This window comes from Microtus pennsylvanicus, chromosome 5 (genome assembly GCF_037038515.1).
Source record: "Microtus pennsylvanicus isolate mMicPen1 chromosome 5, mMicPen1.hap1, whole genome shotgun sequence".
Lineage (NCBI taxonomy): Eukaryota > Metazoa > Chordata > Mammalia > Rodentia > Cricetidae > Microtus > Microtus pennsylvanicus.
The window spans coordinates 109,691,406-109,717,848 of record NC_134583.1 but is presented as its reverse complement, the minus strand read 5'-3'; the positions used below and the strand labels follow the sequence as shown (position 1 = coordinate 109,717,848).

The following is a 26,443-nucleotide window of genomic DNA, read 5'->3' as shown; positions in this document are numbered from 1 at the left end:
TAAAGCCTCCTTTGATTTCTGTTTATAGTCTGTTCATTAGTATAAATGAGCTAATATAGACTCTAGTTTGCTAATTTCTAGCAAGATAAATTAGAGTAGCAAATTCATAAAGCCTATCATGCTCGTCACTTGCTTCGTAGAAAGAATCAACAAATGGTAACTGATTTTTGTGAACTAGAATTATGTAATGGAGGAACTTGGACTTTGAAGTTAGAATCCCTGGGTGTGGTGCTTACTTACTGGCACTTGAGTAAGTTAACTGATCCTTTTGATCTTTAGTTATCTCTAGCATCTCGAGTAAAATATTGGTTTCAACAGTTTTGAAAATTAAATTAAATAAAATAATTTATATAAAATCATTTTAGTATATGCCAGATATTATCTGACAATATCCCAGTAAATATTAGTCCTCTTATTACCACTATAAACATTAGTCCTTTTATGTCTGTGGTAAATAGTATAAATTAAATCAGGAATGATCATACCCGCCTATAATCCCAGGTGCTACAGAGGCTGAGGCCAGAGGATCTCAAGTTCAAGGACAACCTGTACAATTTACCAAGACCCGATCTCAAAATAAAAAAAAAAAAAAGTTGGACATATAACCCAGTGATAGAGTATTGTTCAAGAAAGCATGGTGCTCTTAGGTTCAATTCCCAGTACTGAAAAAAAGTACTAATTACTTAAAATCATTTCAGTGTGGTCTTCAGTACAAAATGGACTGAAATAGATGCACATAATAGTTAAGATGTGACTTGCCTCTCTTTTTCCCTACCACTACACTATTAAAATTTCTGGTGAAAAAGTGGGATTCTAGTATTTGAGGATCACTTCTTGGAAGCTGTGCATTGTGTATCGTAAGTAATATATTTTCTGTCATCAGTGGGGAAAACATTTGGTATGATGCCCTGATGGGTGTCACATCAGTGGACTTACTGTAAAAAAATAATAATAATAACATCAAGAAACATGGATATAAAAACAAAAGTGATTCTGTTACACAGAGAAACCCTGTCTCGAAAAGCCAGAGAGAGAGAGAGAGAGAGAGAGAGAGAGAGAGAGAGAGAGAGAGAGAGAGAGAGAGAGAGAGAGAGAGAGAGAGAAAAGCTATGAAGAAGAAACAATGTGGGGGGAGGGTTGGGGGAAGCAGGGCCTAGTGAGATGGCACATCATATCAATTAAAGATACTTGCTCCCAAGCCTGATAGCCTGAGTTCAGTCCCCAGAACCTATACTGTGGACGGAGAGAACCTTTCACAAGCTGTGTAGCACACGGATAAAAACTCAAGAGACAGAAATTGGGGTTCAAACCAAAACAGAAAAGCACAGCAGCCAAGCCCCTAGAAAAGTCTTACCTCTACCAAGACTGGGTGACCGTAAACTAAAACAGACTAAGCCTCTCTCTCTACTCCCATTTTATATTCCCTCTAGTGCTGGGATTAAAGGTGTGAGCCACCACCACCTGGTTTTGTTTCTGCATTGATCTTGTGTAGCCAAGGGTGGCCTTGAAATCACAGAGAAACCACCTGCCTCTGTCTTCCAAATCCTGGGATCTGTCACATTACCTGACCTCTAATGACTTTGGCTTTGCCTCTGGTCTTCAGGCAAGATTTATTTATCAAAATAAAAATAACATGCCACGAGAAAGAGTCATTTCTGCTTGAATATTGCTCATTTAACAGCTCACTCACTTCTCTAGTTTCCTAGATTTAGTGCTGTCATAGGTGACAGTGTAAGCACAGAAGCAAGTAATGGTGATGAGAAAGATGTATGTTGGGTAATTATATACTCATTTAATTAAAGTAAGAGTTAAGTTACAGCAGATTGTTGCTTATTTAAACCAAACACTGAAATCTGTATGAATATAAGCACCTCAAAAATCACATAGTTATTCATAGTATACGTACATTTTGAGTCAAATGTTAGGAATTGTCCAATTATAATTTTGTGATTTCATTGAAAGGGAATACAGAAAAATAACAATTTTATTATAATTAGAAATTATTTTAGTTGGACTTAGTAAAATGTTGCAACAAAATTAACATTTTTCATGTGAAATCTTATCAGTTTAAAAAATTGTTTAGAGAAGGATATTAGAATTATGTAATTTTATTTTCTCTTCTGAAAAAGTTAATGTTAAGTTGATTTTAGCCTAGAAATAATTGTGAATCAAAATTAACAGAGGATTGCAGATGTAGCTCTGAGGTAGAGCACTTGCCTAACTTGCCCAAGGCTTTGGATTTCATCTCCAGCATATACCGAAAATTTAACAGAAACATTTTCATGCTCTTAGAAATTGTGAGCTTCTAGAAGAAACGATCTCCATTTAATAATTCCTTGATGTCCTCATAAACTAGTGCACTATATATATATATATCATTTGTTGAAAATTAAGTAAATATGTTTATTTTTCATTTTTTATTCTATATATGCATGTTTTGCCTTTATATGTGTCTGTACACCATGTGCGTGCAGAGCCTGTGAAGGCCAGAAGAAAATGATCTCATGGAACTAGAGTTATAAGCCACCATCTGTGGTTGCTAGAAATGGAACCTAAGTCCTCTGGAAGAGCAGCCAATACTTTTAGAACCCTGGAGCTATTTCTCCAGCCTACAATTAAATAAATTTATTATCTAATAATTCCACATGAGAGCAAGATGTGATAGTTCACACATGTAATACCAGTTCTTGGGGGCCTGTGGGAAGAGAATTTTTGTGAGGTTGAGCCCAGGCAGCCTTGGTTACTGTGTGAGATCCTCAACATTAAAACAAAATAAGGAAAAATTTTAGCATATTCCTTGCCAAAAGTGCATTTATGTATGTTTTACTTTGAGACATTAAATGCAAAGAAGTAGAATATCAGGTGTATTCTAGAAGTTTGATTCCTTAAGAATGAGGTTTAATTTCTCTCATGATTTCTGAGTGCCCAAAGTACTAATTGAACATTAAAGGGATATGTTAATTACACTTTCTAAAAAACTGGCTATCAAATACTACCCAAAGCAACTCCCTAAACACAGAGCCAAAGGAACGCAGGCATGTTACTAAAGGGTTTCCGCTTTTGATTGAGAAGTCCATAATCTTTAGATAAAATGCTTACCCAGATTCCTGACTGCAAAAGTCATTGTTTAGGTAAGGCTCTTTTCAGTCTCTTGTAAGTTGTGAATATAGATTTTAATTGAGCAGTAGTTTTGTTTGTGGCTTTCATGCCTACTCCTCTAATGTTTTTATATCACCTTGAGCAGTGTAGTAGTTCTGGTTCTTACATAAAGAGGCAGGGTTATGTATCTGTTACGGTGGTTACAGTTTAATATTTGCTTTCACTGGGGCTTGTTTGATTCATTATTTTCGTTTGACTTACTAGCAACCATCTGTTAGTTACTGTTTAACTTTCAAGGCTCTATGTAATTTGGTTTCTGTTAATGAGGTGCTGTAAACAGCATTATGAAGTCTTTCTCTTTTAATCTTGAAAGGAAAAAAATCCATATCTAAAAAGGCAATCACAAAGAAGAGGAAAACTGTCACAAAGTCACCTGCTGTGCCGGAATTTCAGGTAATGTTTCAACATTGTCACAAGTTCTTCTGTTTCATTTTTTTCTTCAGTGTCATTCCTTGAGAGAATGGCCGAATTTCCAGAAACTACAAGGTGTATACTTCTAATGACTTTTTCACAGTGTGCTTTGCTTTAAAGTACAGATGTAGGCAAAAGTGTAATTTTTTTTATCTCTTTGTCTTACAAACCTTGGTATTTTTAGTTTCCAACCTATACTAACTTTTGTAGATGTGGTTTAATGGAAATGTGTGTATACATTTCTTTCTTCTTTATGTCTATGCATATTCCTCAGTATGTGTAAACAAATATATAAATGAAAGTCTTCTAAGGAAAAAAAATCATGATTTATACACAGTAATGTTATTCTGCCAAGCCATTCTTACATATTTAACCAATATGGAAGTGGTGAACTGATTTACATGAATATAGGTATTTTAACTCTTAGCTATAAATAAGCTTCAGAGAGAATATTCAGTAAAGGCTAAATATAAGTCTTTAAACATTTTTGCAAAATAAAATCTGCTGCCATATGTGAAGTGCTAATATTGAAAATAAGCGACGTCATCGTGAGGGAGAATGCTTTTATTTTCTATTTATCCGGTAAGTTTTTCTTCAGCAAATGACACTGTCTTTACAAGTTTTTTTTTTTTTTGTAGTATTGTGGCCATTTCCAAAATTGTAAACTCATAAAATAAAAGTGATATATTTGAATTTGTAGTCTCAAATAGGCATAAAAATAAAGGGACAAGAAAAATACTGTGTGACAGTATCATCTATTTTCAGTAAAAATCGTATTGGGGAAAGTTGAAAATTGATAAAAATCAGATACCTTTAAATAGTAAAAGAAAAAAAATATATAATAGACTACTTTAATAACATTGTTATGATAAATTATATTCTTTAGAATTTTTTTACATAACCTTTATGTTATTCAGTAAAATATAATTTACTGTTTGGTTGGAGGCCATCCTGCCCACTTCATTACTTGTAGCATGTAATGGTATGATACTATATTTTTATGCTTCCGCCAGTAGTCATGCTAGCTTTTGTTATTTCTCTCATTCATTTTTCCTCAAATTTTTTACTATAAAATTCTATATAGCTTAGAACAGAATGGTCCATTTTTAGTATTTTCCTTGTTTCTATATTAATGAATAGACTTTTGTATGGAATAGTAACACAGACCACATAAGTATTGTGCTTTGTACAGGTGCGGGTGGTGTTAGTGATTTATGAAATCAACGTAGTGGATTGCATGAGCAGTGTTTCTTTTTAAGTTATCAATATTAAAAAAAATATATCACATATATTCAGTGTGTTACAAGCAATACCATGAATATGTATAGTTGAATATATATATATATTGTTTTATTAAACTTTGGTTTTAGTTTCCTCTGTGTGTATGCGTGTTGACATGCATGGTGAAATGTATTTTTGACTCTGGCTCATGGAAAAAAGTTGGAAAACATTGTTGTAAGTGTTAGTTATTGACCATTTGCTTATCACTCAGAAATTTAAGGTCAAAAGTACATGTTTTGTTAGATTGAACGGTTCAAAATAAATAAAGTCCCTTTCCTAGTTCTTAAGGCATGGGGTAGAGGAGATCTCTCTCTCTCTCTCTCTCTCTCTCTCTCTCTCTCTCTCTCTCTCTCTCTCTCTGTCTCTCTCTCTCTGTGTGTGTGTGTGTAGCTATCTTTTTGGTGAGTTTGTAAGGTAGCTCTTTTTCCTAGTTTGCAGTGTGAATGCTGTGTTGTGATTCATGAAGAGAAACTGAACTGTCTTCTAAATAGAGATGGAAGGGAATGGGGCAGTAGCTTAGCTATGAGGAGCTTCTGCTATACCTGCAGAGGAACCAACTTTGGTTCCTAGCGTCTTCATGGTGGCTCACAACTATATGTACCTCTAGTTCCTGGGGACGCAACATCCTCTTCTAGCCTCCAAGGACAGTAGGCATATGTGTGGTGTACATACATACATGTAGGCAAACACTCATATGCATAAAATAAAAATGGGTTAATTTTAAAATACCAACTATTATCTAATAAAGAAGTGAATTTTTTTCTTCCCAATGTACTGGCAGTATATTTAGCACCTTGTTTATTTTTTTTGTTTATGTATTGAACATAAAAATACTTTGTAAAAATAAATAAGATTTTAATAGTAGCCATTCTAAACTAAAATATCCATTCTTATTACTGAAAATAAAACTCTGATGCATATATATAAAATCACTTTTATAAAACCTGGCATATTTACTAAAAGGCTGATCTTTGATTGCTAAAAAAATATGCTTAGAGAGAAACAATTTAAAGAATTAAATTTTTTAAGTCTTAATGAGCTAAAAAAAAAAAGTAAAGCCTGTTTTGACTTCAATTTCTTTGACAGTGTTTTTGTTGACTTGTTAAGTGCTAGAGGTTAAATTTGCCTCCCTTAGTTGCTTAATGAGAATTCATGTTTATTATGTATACTATAAAACTCCATGTCAGAAAATATCTTGCCATTTGGATTTAGAGTATGCACTAGGGACACTGAAGTGATGACTTTGGTTTCATTTTGTGTGTGTATTGTAAAGAAACTAAGTATCTATGTTACTATACCCTTGGTTCTTTAAGTTTGTAAAGTATTAAAATAATCTGATGCCTTTATTAAAAGTGAAGAGTCTTCATCTTCTCCACAGACATTAAGTGAGTAGTAGGTATCAGTGATACCCACAGTAGTTAAAACACGTGGATCTTAACTACTTGAATTTGAATACTAAACCTACCACCTGACTATTCTGTCACCTTAGGTAAGTTAGTCAGCCTCTGAATCAAGTTCTTCATTGCACAGAGGAGTGATAACATTCTTAGAGTCATTGTGAGGATTAATTTCATAGTTTGCTTTTCTAGCTGTTCTTTTTATTTTTCAAATAGGCATAGATTTCTGTTGGAAAATGCTGCATTTTAATTAGGACAATTAAGTTAGGGGTTTACTTAATTGCATCTATTGTACTAAGTGATAAATGACTTTAGCACTTTTCTCACTACTTATGACATTGAAATAAGCCTTGAGTTTGCTCTCATTAAAATAGTGCTTGACGGAAAATAATAAGAATTTTAAAGTGAAAAACCAAATAACAACATCTGACCGCAGAGCAAAAACTCAGACTTGCTTACTCTAGTGTCCCGATTAGTACACAGTGACATGGCAGCAGAATTAAAAAAGAAGAAAAAATAAGAGTTTTTTTTAAATTTCAGATGGTTATAACTTTGATGGTTTTATGTCAGATTTAACAGTTATGCTTTTATAAATTAATTTTTTCTTTATTTTGTAACATAAAGACTCTTAGACTCAAAAGTAAATGTCAGTTTTCCTGTTAAAATTGATTCTTGCCCCCGTGAGAACATTTTTTTTTCAGTATTTTAGAGCTGTAATTGTATATCAGTTCTCTTTTTTGTGCTTAATTAAGTTAGAAAGTATTTTTAAACTTGATGTGTCTAGTTCCATTAAGCCACATTTGTAAAAGGAGAGGCTGGAAAGACAGTTCATTAGCTAAGAATACTCAGTGCTCTTCCAGGGATTCGAGTTCAGTTCCCAGCACACATATCAGGCAGCTCACAAACTGCTGACTGCCAGTAACGTTAGCTCTAGAGGATCCAGTGCCTCTGACCTCTGCAGTTGCCTGTGCTTGGCGTGCACAGATATAAAGAGATACACTCATACACACAGTTAAAAATAATCAAAATAATTTCTTAAAGGGCTAGTAAGTAGGGGTTGGAGAAAGGCTCAGCAATTAACAGTACTTGCTGTTCTTCCAGCGGATACAGGTTCTGTTCCTAGCACCATGTGATTTGGCTCACAAGAGCTTGTAACTCTTTCTGCAAGGGATCTTGTGCCATCTTCTGGCCTTCAGCCACTCACATGCTTGGTATTCACTTAAACAAACATACATAAATAATAACATAAAATCTAAAAGTATAAGAATAATTAAGTGACCTTAATTATCGCCGTGTTTCTGTTTTTCACTGGTAATCTCCTATACACACAAACAAACACAAAAGTACTTTTTTGATGAGTGTGTACTTGGCATCTGTTCTATATATGTTATTCATTCTTCAGGTTAATTTGGAAAGCACAGTCCATATGCTAATACTTACACAATTTTGTTTACAAACATAAAACTTTTAACTAATATCTCAGGGAAAAAAAGAATTGTATTTCTCCACCTAGCCAATTTAAGAATAAGAAACCAAGTATTAATTATCTTAATAAAACAAGTTGGAACTAAAATTAAAATCAGAATTTTTAACTTTACTATGTTATAAGGACCTATAGGTTAAATCATATTTTAATTGCTACCATTTAAAATACATATTTTCAACTTTACTTCTTTAAAACTATTCGTTTTTCTTTAAAGCATTGAAAATATTTTTAATTGCATGGTATTTTAAAATATTTTGTTAATTTGTCAAAATTATTTTGTTTTTATGTCAAATTAATATTTTTTATAATTTATTGTCCTTGCTGTTGTGGCATAGTGATCTTAAGAAATAAGTAATTTTCCTATCTGCATAATTCTAATAACTATTAATATAATTTTTTGTTTAAATACTGTATGGATTTTTAATTTGGATCATATGTTTAGTATTTTAGTTATAATTTTTAAAATCATAAGATTTTTTATTAGAATGGTAGTGAAAATAATCCATTTTGTTGGAACTTGCCTATTTTTACTTTTCACTTTTTTAATATAACTTACATTTTTTATTTTGTATGATGTTTTATTTGAAAATGTCTTTCAAACCTAGTGAGCCTCTACCAGAATGCCATGATTTTGGTGATTGATGTTTATGTAAGGAAATTTTTATTATGTAATTTTTCTGAAATATGGCCATGAAATTCTTTTAACTATATAGTACTTCCCTTACCCTACTACATCCATTCATTCCTAATTTTGTAGTCAGAGGAGGCCTTTTAATACTGTCACTCAGTATAAATAACAGGTTGTGAATTGTATCCTAAAACTATGTCTTCAGTTTTTACTAGTTTTAAGATTTTTTTATTTTGTTTAAAAAGACCCCGTGTAGATTGTGATATAGTAGATGGAGCTTAGAGTTGTGTTGTTTCCTCTCCCAGGTCTTCATCTTAGGTCACTTTACATCTGTTGCTTTTACTTGTGTATCAATTGAAGAGACGCCTTCTTGGCTGACTCTAAGCCTTGAACCAGGTTCTATGACTTTAATCCGTTTCATCTGTAAATTGGTTGATTGTGGCTCAGCCTTGATTGGGTCAGTGAAAGACTTATTTAACATGAGTGCCACTCTCAATGTCCTCCCTGCAGGGAGGTCCTCAGAGTGTGATAATCCCAGCTGCTCAGGAGGAATCGTTTTCACCCAGGAGCCCTGTGTTTCAGAAGCACTTTATAAATTAATACTAATGAGAAAGGGATTTAATGAGATGCTTTTCTTTGTTCTTACTAAATGCATCTGTCCTCTTACTACAGTGAATTTTTACTGTGTTGATACTAGTTTTCATAGGATCACCATCTGAAATTGAAGACCTTCATTTTTTAAAAAGTAGGAATTGATTGTGTCATAAAGTTGGCATAAATCAGACTGTTTCTATTCCAGAATTTTCTATTTGCTTAGCATGATTTAACATATTGGATATTAGGTATACATTAGGTATATAGAAATATAAAGCAGGTTGTGATAGCACATATCTATGACCCCAGCACTTGGAACACTGAGACTAGCCTAGGCTACATAATAAGTTTGAGGGCATCTTGTTCTATGTAGTGAGATCCTATCTCCACAGCAACAAAGCCTGTAAATTATTATGTAGATATTACGTTATTTTAATGTACCTTCAAGATAAATATCATTAAAAATATTTTGACCCTTAAATGTAGAAAAATTACATTTAGAACTTAGGGTAATTTAAGAACATTATCCTAAAAATACTTCATCCCCTTCAATTCAGAAATTATTTTGAATTTGCATGTTCATTAGCTACATAGCACCACAATGTTTTAATGTCCCAGTAGCTTTGCTGGTTTATAATTCACAGTCATTAAGAACATAACTACTCAAAAGTGCAATCCACTGACTATTTCAATAAACTTGTCAGATATGAGACATACTAAATACAAAACTATAAAGGTTCCGTGTAGTTCTTAGGCTTACTGAAATTTGATAAGCATTGATTTAACACAGCTTATTAACTTGGTCAGCCACTAAGAAGTGTTACTTCGTATAGCTTTTAACACTTTGGCCTCAGCTATGTTCCAGTAGATGAAATATAATTATTTATTACCATGACTGCCTGATATTTAAAGTTTTTAGGATGTGTTTAGTTTGTTGGGTATATGCCTTCATTGTTCCTGTAAATTTCTATATGCTGCACATAAAGCATGCTCATCCATTTTACATATGATCCTAAAATAGAAGGAAACTTTCTCTGAGCCTTGTTGTGTAGGTAAGTGAAAATCTATGTTGTGATATTAACCAGTACATGAAGTTCAGTGACAAAGAACAGATCTGATGTAGTAGTAATAACAACAGTGAGTCCCCGCTAAAATCTACTGGAAAGCTGTGCTTTGTGACTTCATAGATACAGTAGAAGCTGACTGTGTTACCTAATTGTACAAGTGCTTACATAGCTGTCAGTCTCCTGCTTGACCATCGTCGTTTCTTTCATAACCAGATTTAGCACATTGGAATGTGTGATTTCTAATAATTATCAATTACATTCTCCCACTACAATACTGTGTAATGCTTTCTACTCTGAAATTGCTTTTGTTTTCGAATTTTGCAAGTACTCTACCACTGAGCATATCCCCAGTCCTCAAATTGTTTAATTTGGATTACTTAAGTATATACTTCCCTGCTTTATCAATACATTTGGAGTTTTATAGATATTTCTGATAAGTATTTATTAGTACTAATTATGGTATAGTATCTGTAATAATTTTTTAATCTCTTAGGTTGTACCAAATTGCCATTTTTGTAGGTAAATGTATTTTTAATTTCTTAGTTTTAACCAAATTTAAATCATTTCCTGTCTCCTCTTTTAATCAACTCACTAACAATTAGCATGTATCTTGTATGACCCACTTTTACTTGTTACTTTTGTCTGATCTTAATAATAAAAGAAAGTATATGTTTTAAAAAAACAGTGACCACACTAATGAATGTAGTGATGATAAATGTTGGTGATAATTTGTAAATATATAGTGTATTTTAAGTTATATGGTATAAACATCAAAATTTTCTTGACTCTGAAACTTTTTTTCTATGTAGATGGCGTTTTGTTTTCTGAATTTTCTGTTCCTTTAGATGCTCTTGTTTAAATTATTGTAGGAAAAGGGTTAAATATATTAAACTCATTGGAAATTTAATATAATTTTACAGGAACCAAATGGAGTAACTATTATTTTTTGTTAGTATTTCTGATGCTTTAGTTTATAAAACTGCAATTAAACCAAGATAGGTCAATTAATAACTAAGAATTCATTATTTTGGTCATTTGCTAGAGTTAACCAACTAAAATGAAATGAATCGCACAATTACAGAAGGAAATAGATACTGCTTGTAAAGATGGTTTTACTAAAACCTTTTAAGGCCAGTTAGGCTGGGTGGTACGTGTCTGAAATCTAGCACCTGGTGGCTGAGCAGGACATTATAAGTTTGAGGCCAGCCAGGGACACATAGTAAGACCCTTTCTCAAAAAAAGAACAAAAACAGCAACAGTAAAGTCTATTAAACTCCTGACAAGAATGTGTACTTAATTTTGTTCATGTCTTTGAATATATTACACATAGAGTGGGTCTTCCTCTAGTACTCCTGCCAGCAGCAATAACTCAGTTTGTTAAATTATATAGTTAGCAAGCCAAAGCAAAGGAAAGCGGCCATTCTCACAGGGCTGCAATTCACCTTCTCGGAGACTGCCTGGTGCAATTATTTCTTACAGGTGATTCAGTCACCTGTGAAATCTAATGAGTTTCCAGATCTTTGTCATTCTGGGCTTAAAGCTAATAACACTAAGAGAGTAATGGATTATAATGCAAACTTTTAGAGGTGTGGGATGAGACTACCAGTGTTGTAATTTTAGCTTATTTTATATGAAACCTGAAGTTCATACATCATAACAAATAAATATCTCAGTAACTGTAGAGCTTTCCTTTTATTATTACAGAGAAGTATTCTTAATTTCAGTGTATGTTAAACAATTTCTGTTACCACATTTTTGGTGTTTTATATTATGTGTTATCAAGCTGTGTTTTTGTGTTTTATTTTAGCTTATTTGCACTAATCTTGATGAACTCAGGGAATTAATCACAAAAATCGAGAATGAACTCAAAGATCTGGAAAACAGTAGAAAAAAATCGGTAGGTGTTTATCCAAAAGTTCTATCTGTTATTGTCAGCATTAAAATTTATTCCTGCTTTTTTCCAAAGTTTTTAAAAATCTTGTTCTCCTAATTACATGAAAATTTACAATTAAAGATAGAAGCATTGTTTCTTCCATTTCTCCCATGTGGTCTAATTTTTATTTTTAATACAAAAAGATGGTATCGGGGCAAGAAGATTCATTTTCTTTGCCTGGTTTATAACAACTAGTCTTAGATATTACTCAGTATACTGATTGTTTTCTAACTGGTAGCTTTCTAGTTACTGCATATTCTTAATTACATATCTTGAATGGAAGCCTATTACATAGTAACAAACTTTTAATTATGTGTAGTATAAAACATATACCAGACCATAAATTCTTTTTATTCTCACCAGGATAACTCCTAAAAAAACTGTTATCAGACTGTAGGTTTTTAAGATTAATTTTTACTGTATTTCCTAACAATAGTTGATCAACTAATTTCCTGAAGTTTTCCTTAAGTCACTGCAGCATGAGAGTGTCACATACATGCACTCACTGGGTAAAGTGTTCCATGCTGTTCTCTATCAAGTAGATAACACCTACTTAACTGGCATTTATAACTGGATTATGTCATAGTGGAAACATAACTATATACCAATAGATAAACAGGGAAAGTGTCAAATCATACAAGAACCCTTTTATTATGAAACCACTCGCTTTGTACTTAAAACCTGTTAACATAAATATGTATAATAATGATGACTGATTCAACAGATTTACAGTGGCCATTTTACATGCTGTTAGCAATGACATGTGGAAGTATTTTGAAGGGAGCAGACGAAGTATCAGAAAACTTCAGCATTCTGGAGTTATTTAGCACAAAAATGAAAGAACCTTAAATATTTCAGAAGTCTTAGATGACTGTGATCAAAGAGGTGAAATAAATATTCAGAATAGTCATCAGCCAGATGTTACCTTTAGTACCAGCACTTAGGAGAGGCAGTGCCTGGAGGATCTCTGTGAGAGTACAAAGTAAGCCTCATCTGCGTAGTGAGTTTCAGGCCAACCAACACTGCTGAAGGAGACCCTGTCTCAAAAAGAAACAAAAACAAAATTAGCCGTCATCACTTAACAAGAAAAACCTTATGATCGGTATACCATCAGAGAGTAGAGGAAACATTTTAGAAATACTTCCATTTAAAAATAGTAAAGACCGGGACTGAAGAGATGCCTCAGTGGTTAAGAGCATTGCCTGCTCTTCCAAAGGTCCTGAGTTCAATTCCCGGCAACCACATGGTGGCTCACAACCATCTGTAATGAAGTCTGGTGCCCTCTTCTGGCCTGCAGACATACATGCAAACAGAATATTGTACACATAATAAATAAATATTAAAAAAAATAATAAAGACCTGTATGTTTTCATATGTACTTTAGGTATCTATGAAGTCTCTTGATGTGGAAGACTTTTATTAAAATTTACTGCAGTAGTATGTTCTACAAAAAAAATAATTTATGTGAGAATATTTTCAGCCAGAATTATTATCATATTTAATATTTTATGTTCATAAAAGAATGATTATTTAGTAGGAAAGGATAATATTTTTTTAAAAAAATCAAAGCATAACATAGTTTTGCAGAAGCTATTGCTTTTAGTTATTGCCTCAGAAGCTATTGTTTTCATATTTCACAACTGAACATAATTCTGTAAATTGCTAAACCTTTATATACTTAACCATAACTTTATTCTGTGTATATAAAAAGGTTTTTTCCTACTGTGTAGTTTAAGCATAGCTGATTGAAGTACTTAGAGCACATACTACAGGATTTTCCACAAAGTCGTCCTCCTCCCTTAGTGGAGTGGACTGCAGTGTTAGCACATTGCCTTCCTTCACAGGATCCCGTAGAAGAAACAGTAAACAAACTAAAGGTACCTGACAGTATAGTCTGTGGGAAAGTTTATTAAAAGTTTCAGGTTTTATATAGAGGTTGATGGATTCCCTTTTGTGTCTCCAAACTACATTCTTTTGTATTCACAGGTCGCTTTTAATATTTCTTGAAGAAATGGGGTTTTTGGAATTGTACTTTATAGGGATAATTTTACTGATGTACCAGCGTAGAGTGTAAACTATTTCCCCCTGACTGAAACTGCCTAGAGGATTATTAAATAGACAGTTGTCTCAGCCAGTGAAAATGACCACATAGCATAAAATAAATAAGCTTTCATTTTAGAATTCTCTCTTCCCCCGAACACACCTTTTTTCCTTTACAAAATCTATTAATGAATATCTGTAAGTTGCAGAAATTACCTTATTGGGTATTTGTTACTATTTAATAATGGCTTGTATTTGGTATCATTTAAGAGTAATATGCTCTCCTTAACAGAATTTTTACATAAACTGAAACTTAAACATCAGTAAACATAAATAATGTCAAAAATCCTTATATTAATCATTTAATGAAGAGCTTTCTTGCCTCCTGTTATCTGGATACAATGTAAGCCTTTGTAATTGATTCCAGGGTCACTGTTGTGAATATCAGTTGTCTTATTACTGTAACAATCTGTTGCTATCACTTGTTCTTATTAAAAATTCATTCATATATTTTGAAGGATTATTTTGGTATGTTTGCTTCTCGTCTTTTTTTTTTTTCCATTGCCAGGCTGTCAGTTATCCCCTCTTGTTGTGTCAGTTTATTTGCTCTAGTTGGAATGCTGTGGACTAAAAACGCAGGTAACCATACTTGCTAGGATTGGGCTTACAGTGAAGACCATAATAGAATGTATGAACTTCACCATAGAGATAGCTGCCTTGACTTACTCCTTCTCTTGTAATAGATGAAGGATTGATATTTATCCCCTGAGGATTAATGTCAAGACTAAAATGATATTTAGAATAAAACATTTCTTTAATTTAATAATGATTTTAATTTTTCAATAACAGTGAATAACAGAAGATGTTAATGTTTAGTTCCCCATAAGCGTCACTACTGAATTTAGAAATTGCACATGGGATATTGATGTAATACAGATTCATATAATAAGCACTTAGCTGTTTCAGAGAGTTCTCTCTGGGGTCAATCCAGATACTGTTTCCTACCAAATAACAAGGTAAACCAGGCATTCTGTACAGCGCTATAATCCTAGCAGTAGGGTACAGGGAAAGGCAGATTAGAAGTTCCAGGTTATCCTCATCCACATAGTGAGCTTGAAGCCAACCTGGACTACCTGTGACCTTGTCCTAGGGGTAGAAAACAATCCATTTTCTTATCCAGTTAAGAGTGCATTAAAAAAGGTTATTTTTGTTTTCTTATTTAACAGACTTTATATTCTAGAGCACTTGATAGTTAAAAGGCTTTAAATATATCAGGCTTTGCCATTGAGCTGCTTGTTAAATGAAAGTTATAATTTCTTAAATCAAGCTTGTTTCCTTTCGATTCTGTAATGCTGTACTTAATCGTCTGCCTAGCTTTGTCTAAAGTGAGGCCTCTGGTTAAGATGGAGAGAAACATAGTTTGACAAAAACCTTTTAATTTTTCTCATCATAATTTAGGTTGCATGAGTTTTTAGTGTTCTCAAAGACAAATCCCATTTTTACTGCGTGTGTTCTTATGACTTTAGTTGACATAAAAATTTCCATTGTACTGAATTATTTGGATAATATTCTTTCTAGTCTGATTTTTTTTTAGTTTTCCTGAAATAGCATTAATGTTTTAATAAATACTCAGTCTTACTGTGTTTAGAACTTGTTGGACATACTACATTCTAGGTAGTAAAAACATGAAAGACTTTTGCTACTCTTTAAGAACTTTTCATATGAGCCTGTTTTATCATCATGTTTACTCAATTTGTGCTTTATCATAGTTTATCCAAAGAGGCATCTGCCTTTAAGCAAACATTTGCACAGAGATTGAGCATAAAAAAAAGTGTATGTCTTTTTTTTTCTCTAGTGAAAAGTAAACTGCCTCACTAGGAGTGTGATATCTGTGTTTCTCTGTCCAAAGCAGTGGTGCTATCACAGCGGTCATTGTGTGCCTTTGTACTTGGTTTTAATGCTAATTTAGATGTAAATGAAATGTTACATATACTCTTAGATATGAGACTTACTCTTAAGTGAAAATTGGTAAGAACATCAAGAGAAAATTTTACTCTGGCATTGTTAAAATACTGTTTTAACTTTTTCCATAGGAATGTGCAGTCATTTCACTGTATTATAAAGCGATCACGTTTCAAAAGGCGCTATGTAACAGTGTGGTTAGGGTGATCTCTGTCTTCTGAACTGAATGTGCAGAAGGTTTTTTTTTCTAGGTCAGAAATTACAAAAGCAGAAAATACTTAGTGATGTAGTATTCAATTTTCACTTAATATTACTTAGACTACAAAAATGTCAAGTAACTTAGTTTATTAAAATAGTTTGTGTGTTTTGGGAGGTGGGTTTTGGGGGAGTTTGTTATTGTTGTTTTTCAAGACAAGGTCTCTCTGTGTAACCTACCTGTTCCTGCCTTCTCAGTGCTGGGATCAAAGGAGTGTGCACTACATCTGGCTAAAACAGTTAAATTCTATTTGTGCTGTTTCCATTCATAGGAGTTTACATTCTTTCCAAGTCACCTTTGGATTGTATTTGGTTTTAAATGAACCATCATTGGTCATTAGGGATCCACTGACACTTTGACAGTTTATTTTCATTTTTCTTGAAAATTATAATGCAGTTATATTAATAAATTGACAGTCCTTTTCCACCATAGGATGTTTGTTCATTGTAAGAATTAAGCCTATAATACAAGTACTTTGCCTTGTGATGGTTGCTTTTCTTTTTTTATGCACTGGCATTTGTAAGCAAAGCATTTTAGAAAGTAGCATGTAAAAAGAATTGTGTGCATTTATACATGAGCTAACTTCCTTAATATATGGCTCCTCATAACCTTTTTTGATTATATACAACATTACAAGAAAATCTGCATAAGAAATTGGATGGTTGGTAAAAGTGGGTTTACCATTTATTAATATATAAACATATCCATAATGATGAGATACTTAATACATCTAGAATTTGTTTTTCTATTTTTTTCTCTTAGGTTTCCAGTGTCCCCAGCATTAGTAGATTGCCAGCTCCCTCTTTACGGTAAGCACCCTAGCAAGTGTTAAACTGGCATTGTCAAATCCACCCCTGATTACTGCAGCGGGATGAGTTGTTCTCTAGTCATTAGGTAAGTTCCCCCGTGCTCATTTCACACTTATTGAGATGCAGTTTTTCATTTTATAGTATTGTGTAGTTTTGTAAGTTTTTTTCCTCATATAATTCCTTAGGTTATACACAAAAGACTTAGGAAACTGCATAATATAATAAAGGACTTACCTTGTGACCATAGACCAGCTTCCTTAAATAATATTCCCAAGAGGGTCATTTAAAAACTCCATGGTTTGGTAGGTGAGCATCTAATACAGAGGGAGCTGGCAAACTATAAATGCTGTGGACATTGGATGAGAAGCAATGAAAGGTAAGCTGCAAATTTAGACTATTGGCTGTTGTTGTTGTTCTGCTGTATGTTCACATTAAAGTTTATAATCTGTTAATTTAATATATATATATATATATATATATATATATATATGTATATATTACTCTTTGGGCTGGAAAAATGGCTCAGTGGTTAAGAGCAGTTATGCTTGCAGAGGACCAGATTCAGTTCCCAGCACCCATACGGTGCTTCGCAACTACCATAACTTAGTTCTATGGGATCCAAAGCCCTCTTCTGACTTCCTTGAGTATGAAGTACACACATGGTGCACATATATACATGCAGACAAAACACACATAAAATAAAATGAATAAATCTTTTTTAAAAACTACCCTATTTTGCTTCCTTTTTTATTGATTTATTGAGCTATACATTTTTCTCTGCTGTCTTCCCTTCCTCTCCCCTCCAACCCTCTCCCATGGTCCCCACACTCCCAATTTACTCAGGAGAGCTTACCTTTTTATACTTCCCATGTAGATTAGACCCATGTATGTCTCTCTTAGGGTCCTCGTTGTCTAGATTCTCTGGGGTTGTGATTTGTAGGCTGGTTTTCTTTGCCTTATGTTTAAAAACCACTTATTACCTTATGTACTCACTCATAAGTGATTTTTATACATAAAACAAGGAATAACCTATTTTCTTAAAGTGACCTTTAGTGTTCATAATGCTAAATGTATATAATATGTTTAAATTTTACCTTAAAAAATTTTTAAGCCCTGAAAATGATCATAATTTTGATAAAAATGTTAAAAATTGTGCCTGTGTTCACTTATTTATTAATGTACTAATCAGATTATATGCATAATTTATGTTAAATATTATACTAAGTACATTTTTACTGATGTTTTAGCACTGGGGCACCTGACTAGTTGTCCCAACTACCTGTCCTGACTGTTGATTCATCTGTCTACCAGTTTGATTGTTAGTTCTGTAATCAGTACACATGAAGATTTTGTCTTTCTTGAAATCAGTGAATTTTACATTAATAAAGGTAAGGGAGCACACTATTTTCACTCCTATTTTTCTTGAACACATACTCTGTAGCCCAGGCTGACCTCAGACTTGCAGCAATCCTCTTGCCTCCAACTCCAAAGTGCTGGAAGTGGTTACTTGTGCCACCATGCCAGTTGTTTTCCTTTGCTTTGATTTAGTTTTAAAATATGTCACTATTTTAATTACTATTATACTTTTAATTAACACAATCTTTAGAGATTGTAACTTTTAAGATTGCAAGGGTATCTGAATAATAATATCAGTACTTATGAATTAGTAGTTGCACAATATAATCTATTAGTACTCATTTAGGAGTTGGCTCTGTGGGGACCAGGAGAGACACAGCATGGTGATTTAGAAAGAGAGTAGATTCTAACATTTGTGAGATACAGAATTTTAGTCTGAAGTCCATTCTGTTTTACAAGTATTTGCTGGAGTGATTTTAAGACAGCTTTCTTCTAGAAAATTATGCCCTTTTAAGTTTTAATAGATCCATCTTGGAAGGAATATCAAAATTGTTTTTTCTCATATCTATATATAATCTATAAAGTTGGTCAGTCAGAAGAGCTATTTTTGGCTTGTGGTTACTTAGTTTAAACAACAATAAATATTTGTTTATTTGAAGATTTTTATATTGAACCAAAGGTAAAGAATGTTTTTATTAACTCTAGTTGCTTATTAAAAATAGATAACTTTTAAGCTGGGCGGTGGTGGCGCACGCCTTTAATCCCAGCACTCGGGAGGCAGAAGCAGAAGCAGGCAGATCTCTGTGAGTTCGAGGCCAGCCCGGTCTACAAGAGCTAGTTCCAGGACAGGCTCCAAAGCTACAGAGAAACCCTGTCTTGAGAAACAAAAACAAAAAAAAAACAAAAAAAAAAAAAAACTTTTAATGCTTTTTGTAATAGTTCCATTGTGCACTATAAAAATGAGGTCCCAACTCAGTAGGAAGCAACAGTGTTAGGACTAAGGAGTTAGTTTGGTGGTACAGTGCAAGGCTCAGGATTCAGTCCTTAGCACAGTGGTGTGGGGCAAAAATTCTGTTACTTTAATTGCATTTGGATTGTAAGCATCATATTTTATCCCAGTAACACTTGAAGCTGATTTCCCCCTCCATTTGAGTTGTTGAGTGAAAACCCTGTTTAAACACCAGTACAAGCAGTGATTCTGCCCTTTTAATCACCTCAAGAGTATAGATTCACATTCCCATGGCAGTGTATAGGTTCCTTTCACAGGAGTCATTATATCTTTTATAGTTTTATACCTTTTATTAATCTTCTATGATAGAACACCATAGATATTTCAAAACAGGTTAATGGGTAAGGCACTTGTATGAAAATTATAAATCTGTTTGTTCTCTGATTAAATATTTAAGTTCCCTTCCTTGTATAGAATCTTTTTGTCGGTCATATATTTTGTAGACATTAATTAATTTTAAAAATCAGAATTAAATGTAAAATCTTCTTAATCATTTTTAAAATCTTATAAAGCAAAAATTAATTTAGTAATTTAACAGAGACACCACTACAGCAAAGTCTTGATATAAAGATGTACAAGATATACCGTGTACCCTTCCTGTTCCTCATCTTCCTAGTCCTAACTGATGTCATCTGAATTCCCTGTCCTGTCACCACTGTACTTACCCAGACAGCAACTGTACAAGCCAGGTTAGTTCTGCAGGCGTCACTTTTCTCCTTTGGTCCCCGCTAGTTTTCTCAAAGACTTTAATCCTTTTTCTAATGAATTCTACCACACACAGGACATTCTTTCGGCTTTCTTCCTTAACATTCTTCCTTCTCTTAAGTTTGAGGAAAATTGAATTCTATTCTCTCACCATTTCGTTTTCCGTCAAGTAGTTGCTGAGTATATGATTGGCACCGGTAATTCCAACACTTGAGAGGCTGTACAGGAAGCTCGAAAGATCCAGACTAGGCCGAGCTACATAGCAAGTCAAAGGGTTGCATAGTGAGATCCTGTCTAAAACCAAAAGAGTGAATACTAGCTCCTGTTCCATTTAATAGTTTTGATTCATGGATTAGAATGAGCCCTTCCTACTATCTCACCAATTCTTTTAGAAAAGTTTTCACTTCTAAGGTATAACTCACTGCTTACTTGGGTCTGACTTATGCTTTTCTTAGAATATATTTGAAAAGGAATGACTATTTAATATGCTATAGCAGTGTCTCAATCTGTGGGTCATGACACCTTTGGAGGTTGAACAGCCCTTTCACAAGGGTTGCCTAAGACCATCTGCATATCAAGCATTCACATTGTGGTTCATAATAGCAAAATTACAGTTATGAGGTAGCAACAAAAATAATTTTATAGTTGGGGTGACCACAACATTAGAAACTAACTGTATTAAAAGGTTATGGCATTAGGAAGCTTGAGAGCCACTGTGTGGTAGGAAATAAAAATTTTCTTAAACTGAGTGGTGGTGGCACACGCCTTTAATCCCAGTGCTCAAGAGGCAGAGGCAGGTAGATGTTTGAGTTCAAAGCCAACCTAGTCTACAGAGAAAGTTCCAGGACAACCAGTACTATGTGGAGAGACCCTGTCTGGGAGGGGAGGGATTTTTCTTAAAAATTTTTCTTAAAACCATGATCCGACATCCTATTAAGATGTAAATTAGGGGTGGAGAGATGACTACAGTTGTTAATCCGTGCTGCTCTTGCAGAAGACTAGCACCCACACAGAGATGCACAAATACCTGTAAACAGTTCCAGAAGATTTAACTCCCTCTTTGAGTTTTATATGCATTACACACATATGCATGCAGGCAAAACAGTCTTGCACATAAAATAAAATAATCTTTTTAAGACATAAATTAGCATAGGGTTCATATTTGGTGTGTCCACAGCATAAAATTCTGCATCTTCCTACTCTTCTAATAAACAGTTACCCTTCTAAGATTCAAAACCTCAGAAGAAATGTAGCTCTTTGAATATGTAAATAGATACCCTGTTGCTTTAAAGTTCTAAAACCTTTGGGGTTATAAAGTTAAAGACTTGTCATTTAAAATAGCAAAGATGTTATGTGTGTGCATGTGTATGTATGTGTATATAAAAAGTTGGCAACTCCATTTACACCTCTATACTTTTGCTATAGATAGTGATCTTATTATTCTTGATATGGGCAGATAGACTTGATAGGATGAAGTGATTTTATGCATGTTAAATGTGATCTGTAATGTATGATTGTGACTTCCATTGGAAATAATACATATGGATTATGTGATGCAAGATATTTCTTCCTTTTGTAAACTCTCATTTTGCTTTTCTATGCTAGAAACTGCTAAAATAATTATAGCAATTTCTTAGGGAGTTTGTTAAAAAGTCTCTCTTTTTTTTCCCCTCTCTTAGAAGTTACAAAAACTTTGCTTCATGGCTTAATTTACTTATTTGGTGAATTTATTTAAATATTTGTGCCTTTAAATGGTTTTGATCATTTGTTGGTGGGTCCCTCCCCTTTGGCACTAGAGCTCGAACCCAAGACTACATACATTTGGTAAATGATTTATTAAGATATTTATAACTGGCATAATTAGACTTTTTTTAAGTATGCATTTCCTACTTAGATGATAAACATTTGGAATTTATTCTGGAGAACTGAAGATCACTAGATGTAGTGATGTTTCATTTGTATTTTAATGAATAAAGCTTGCCTGAAGATCAGAGAGTAAAACAGCTGCAGTGATCAGCCATACAGACTAGGTAGTGGTGGCACACACCTTTAATCCTGGTAGCCACACTAGTTTGCTATAGAGGCTGGGCAGTGGTGGTTATACGCCTATAATCTCAGCACGAGAGAAGAATATAAAAAGGAAGGAGAAAGATTTCTGTCTCAGTGTCGTTCTGAGGATTCCTGGAGGCAGGATCATCATTTTTTGGACTGAGGTAGAGGTAAGAGCCAGTGGCTGACTGCCTTGCTTTTCTGGTCTTCAGGTTGAACTCCAGTATCAGCCTCTGGGTTTTTATTAATCATGCTACAACTAAACATATTCAGATTTCTTAAAAGATATTTCCTCTTTTGTTTATTTTTGATGAGTTATTGACATTTTGTTACTTTGTTAGAGGATAAAATTTGGTTGATATTGATTTTCAAGTAAGTCTAAGAAATTTACTTTTTAAACTTAATGTTTCTAGGGCAAATGGTACCATCGGAGGCAAGCTGTAAAAGAATTGCATAGTACACTGATACGCCTTTTAAATGAATTGCTGCCATGGGAACCAAAGTTAATGAAGGCATTTCAAAGAAACAGGTAACAAACTGTACAATTTATTTAACTTATCCTAAGGCCCTTATTTTAAGATTTGGGGTTTTTCCATTCATTTGCATTTCATCCAATACAAAACATGTGTTCTGTGATTTGCTTTCTAATGGAAGAAACATACGGACTCAAAAGGTGATGAATATTAGTGGGGAGGATCATGATGGAGGGGATGTTTGAGACTGAGACTGGGAAGGCTACTCGTAAAGGAAATAAGGTGCACATTAGAGGGAAAGTAGGCCCCTTTTTCCTCTAAGGGCACACTCTATAAGAAGTGTATTTGGCATTTGGAGGAAGTACAAAGAGTCAGTTATAACCAAAGAAAAATGATTGATGAAGATTGACATAGGACATAAAAGTCAGAGGTCAAGTAGCCAGGTCAGGTAGGACTTAATCTCTTAAGAGTTTACATGGGCCAATATGAAAAGCTTTTGAAAGGGTGTTACAGAGACAGGATGTTCCTCCTGTGTTTCTGTTGCTTGCTTGCCTGCTTGCTTTCAGTGCTAAGACTTGAACTCAGAGCTTTGCACGTGGCCAGGTACATACCACTAAGCTATATCTCTCACCTTAAGGTTGGTTTGGTTTTTTTTTTCACATTAATTGGTTGATTGTTTCTGTGTGTGTGGAGGGTGGGGACAGGAATTACACTTGTGTTTACCGTGGTCACACGTGAAGGTTAGAGAGCAGTCTGCAGGGAGTTGGCTCTTTCCTTCCTCTAATGTGTGTGTTGGTGGAAGGCACTTTTATTCATTTGAACCATCACTGAGGCTATCTGGCCTTAAGTTTTAAAGTGCTCACTCTAGCTGCCATGTTGAAATTGTTGTAAAGGTGAAAGCAGATGAACTAATTATACTATAATAGTTACCCTGAAAAAAGTGGGAGTAGCTGGTAGCATTGCACATGACAGGAAGTGGTTGGGTTTTAGATATAGCTTCAAAGTAGGGTTGGTAAAATTTGCCTAAAGAGTGTGCTTCAGAGTGTGTGGTAGGTTATTCTTATCATCAACTTGATAGTCTTCCAAAATAGTATGGAAACAAACTTCAGGCATGTCTGTATGGGATTTCCTAGATTAGATTAATTGAGGTGGTTCACCCTCACCTGGGGCCCTAGACTGAACAAAAAAGAGAAGAGGAGCTGAGCTGCAGCATTCATCTGTTTTCTGATGGGCTCAAGGAACAGCCACTCAACGTTCCTGTTGCTATAACTTCTCTGCCATAATATACCCTCAGACTGAAATAATTATGCCCCTTCCTTCCATAAGTTACCTCGTCAAGTATTTTAAACCAGCAGTTAATGAAGTAGCTAATATAAATGTGATAGAAATTGATGAGTAAAAATTTAATTTGGTCTAAACGATTATCATCATGGATTTGCCATTAGCTGAGACAGGAGTGACTAAAGGAGAATTAGATTTGAAGAATAACAGGGACGGAATAGTTGGATCTAAACATGTTGAGTTTGTTATACTTTCTAGACACCTAATTGGTGGTGTTGAGTAGGCATTGTCTGAGTTATATAAGTAATTCAAGACTTTATTAGACTTGAGGTACAAATTTGGGAGTTATTAAGATTGATTATATTTAAGGTCATGACATTAGTGGAAATTATGTAGACATTGAACATTGCAATATTTAGAAGTAAGGTAAGCACTTGGAAGGCAGAGGTAGGGCACACACTACACACACAAACACACACACACACTAACAACAAAAATAAAATGCAAGCTGGGTGGTGGTGGCAGACACCTTTAATCCCAACACTCTTGGGAGGCAGAGGTAGGCTGATCTCTGTGAGTTCAAGGCCAGCCTAGTATACTAGAGCTAGTTTCTAGGACAGGCTCCAAAGCTACAGAGAAACCCTGTCTTGAGGGGAAGGGGAAACACTAAATAAATAAAATGCAAAACTATTATCATTTCAGTTATTCTTTAATGATTTTTCTAGACTGAAATAGTGGTATACACTTGTAATCCCAGCAACTAGGAGTCTGAATTGTAAATCTGAGATAAGCCCAGACTGCTACATAGTAAGACCTTGTTTTTAAAACCAAGAAAAAAAAATCTAAACTATACTGTGATGACTAATTTAGGGCTGTATCAGGCTGGAGTAGTAGTTCAATTGGTAGAATGCTTGTCTTGTAATAAAGTGATTGCCTTGCAAGCACAAGGACCAGAATTTCAATCCCCAGAACCCATGTTTAATGCCAGTTATTGTGGTTCATGCCTTTAATCCCAACACCTAGGAGGTAGAGGCAGGCATCTCTTATGAGTTCAAGACAAACTTGTTCATCATAGCAAGTTCCAGAATGGCCAGAGCTATATAGTGCTGTTCTATCTTTTAAAAACAAAGAAACAAACAAAAGTGGGGGGAAAAATCACTTTTTTTTTTAAAGTCAAGCATTCACAGGGCATGCAGATCTCTAGGGCTTGCTGGCCAGTGTACCTGCTGAGTCCCGGGCCAGTGACTCAGGGCTCATTTTTCAATTCAGATAGAAAATTTTAGTTATTTATTGCTTTTCTTAATAATTCTAACTAAAACCCTCAGAAAGACAAATAGATGGTGTATTCAAATTTTATTCAGAAATTTTAAGATATAACCTTTAATTTCTTAAGCATATATCATAAGTTTTGTCTTCTTAGGTAATTAATAATTGGTAAGACTGAACTAATAGGCATTTTAGATACACTTAAAACATAATTTTAAGATAATTGAAAGTATTTCAAGATTTAATATAAAATACTAATTAATTTAGCTTCCAAAAATTCCATGTTACACTGATTTATTTCAGGAGCCGCCTGAAGAAAGACTATGATGATTTCCGAAGACAACCTGATCATGGTCAGTTCACTAGGGAACTATGGACTACTGAAGAATGTGAAGGGAACCCTGAGAGAGAGCCCCCTACAGCAGAAATCAGTAAGTCTGTAGATGCAGCAGAACCTCTAGACAACCTGGAGAAAGAGCACGTGGATTCTGGTAGGCATTCAAACTTTTTAAATATAAGCACAAAGAGAACTTTGTTTTTTTGTGAAGGCAAAAGGTAATCGGGTCAGTGAATGTTGATGAGGAAATCTAATAATTTACAAAATGCTATCCATATTCTTGTAAGCAATTTCTTGGCAATCATTATTAAATTTTTCAGAGTTTCTGAAGCCAGTGCCTAACCCTAAGTTATATATGTGTCATTGCCTGTTGCAGATCATACACTGCTAAACTGTTGCCTGTTTGGAATTTGTTTTTTTATTTATTGTTACTATTCTTAAAGCTCTGTTGGTAAAGTTTGCCGTAAATAAATTTGAGAAATCCTTAAGATTGTGAATATTTTTTAAAATGAGGTACAGCCAGAGTTGATGGCTGACTGAGACTAAAGTAAACACATAAAAGTATGGGTAGCTAGACCAATTTACATGTGATTCATTTCAGCTCATCAGTGGCATTATTTAGTTTAATAAGAAGTTAATATGAAAAACTTGTAGATAGTAATATGTTAATATATTTCATATCTTGTGTGAATTGTAAGAGTGAACTTCTTTTGATCAGAAATGAACACAATTTTTTAAGGATAAAGAACAAGAAAGGCTAAACATTTGTTTTAATTTTTTGTCTCTAAAGACTAAAGTACAGAATTGTAACCATTCCTCTATGGTATAAAGGTTTCCCTATCTAGAGAAAGAAAACTAGCCAGATTAAACTGAGTATCTTTTTAAAAACTGTGAGTTTTTCCTTGATGCTTATGCATTGGCAGCAGTATTAGTCCAAAATTAAT

General features: G+C 34.0%; 1 protein-coding gene across 8 annotated transcripts in view; it reads left to right on the top strand.

Moving 5' to 3' along the window:
• Brd10 (bromodomain containing 10) overlaps positions 1 to 26,443 on the top strand; it is a 78,416-nt gene that overhangs the window by 47,474 nt on the left and 4,499 nt on the right. For 5 of the 8 annotated variants that reach the window (XM_075973811.1, XM_075973810.1, XM_075973816.1 and 2 more), the window contains 4 exons: positions 3,473 to 3,552; positions 11,831 to 11,920; positions 22,556 to 22,671; positions 25,466 to 25,653. In XM_075973811.1, the coding sequence (XP_075829926.1) occupies positions 3,473 to 3,552; positions 11,831 to 11,920; positions 22,556 to 22,671; positions 25,466 to 25,653 (474 nt within the window). The remainder of the gene's footprint in view (positions 1 to 3,472; positions 3,553 to 11,830; positions 11,921 to 22,555; positions 22,672 to 25,465; positions 25,654 to 26,443) is intronic. The other 3 variants (XM_075973815.1, XM_075973813.1, XM_075973812.1) reach the window with 2 other exon arrangements.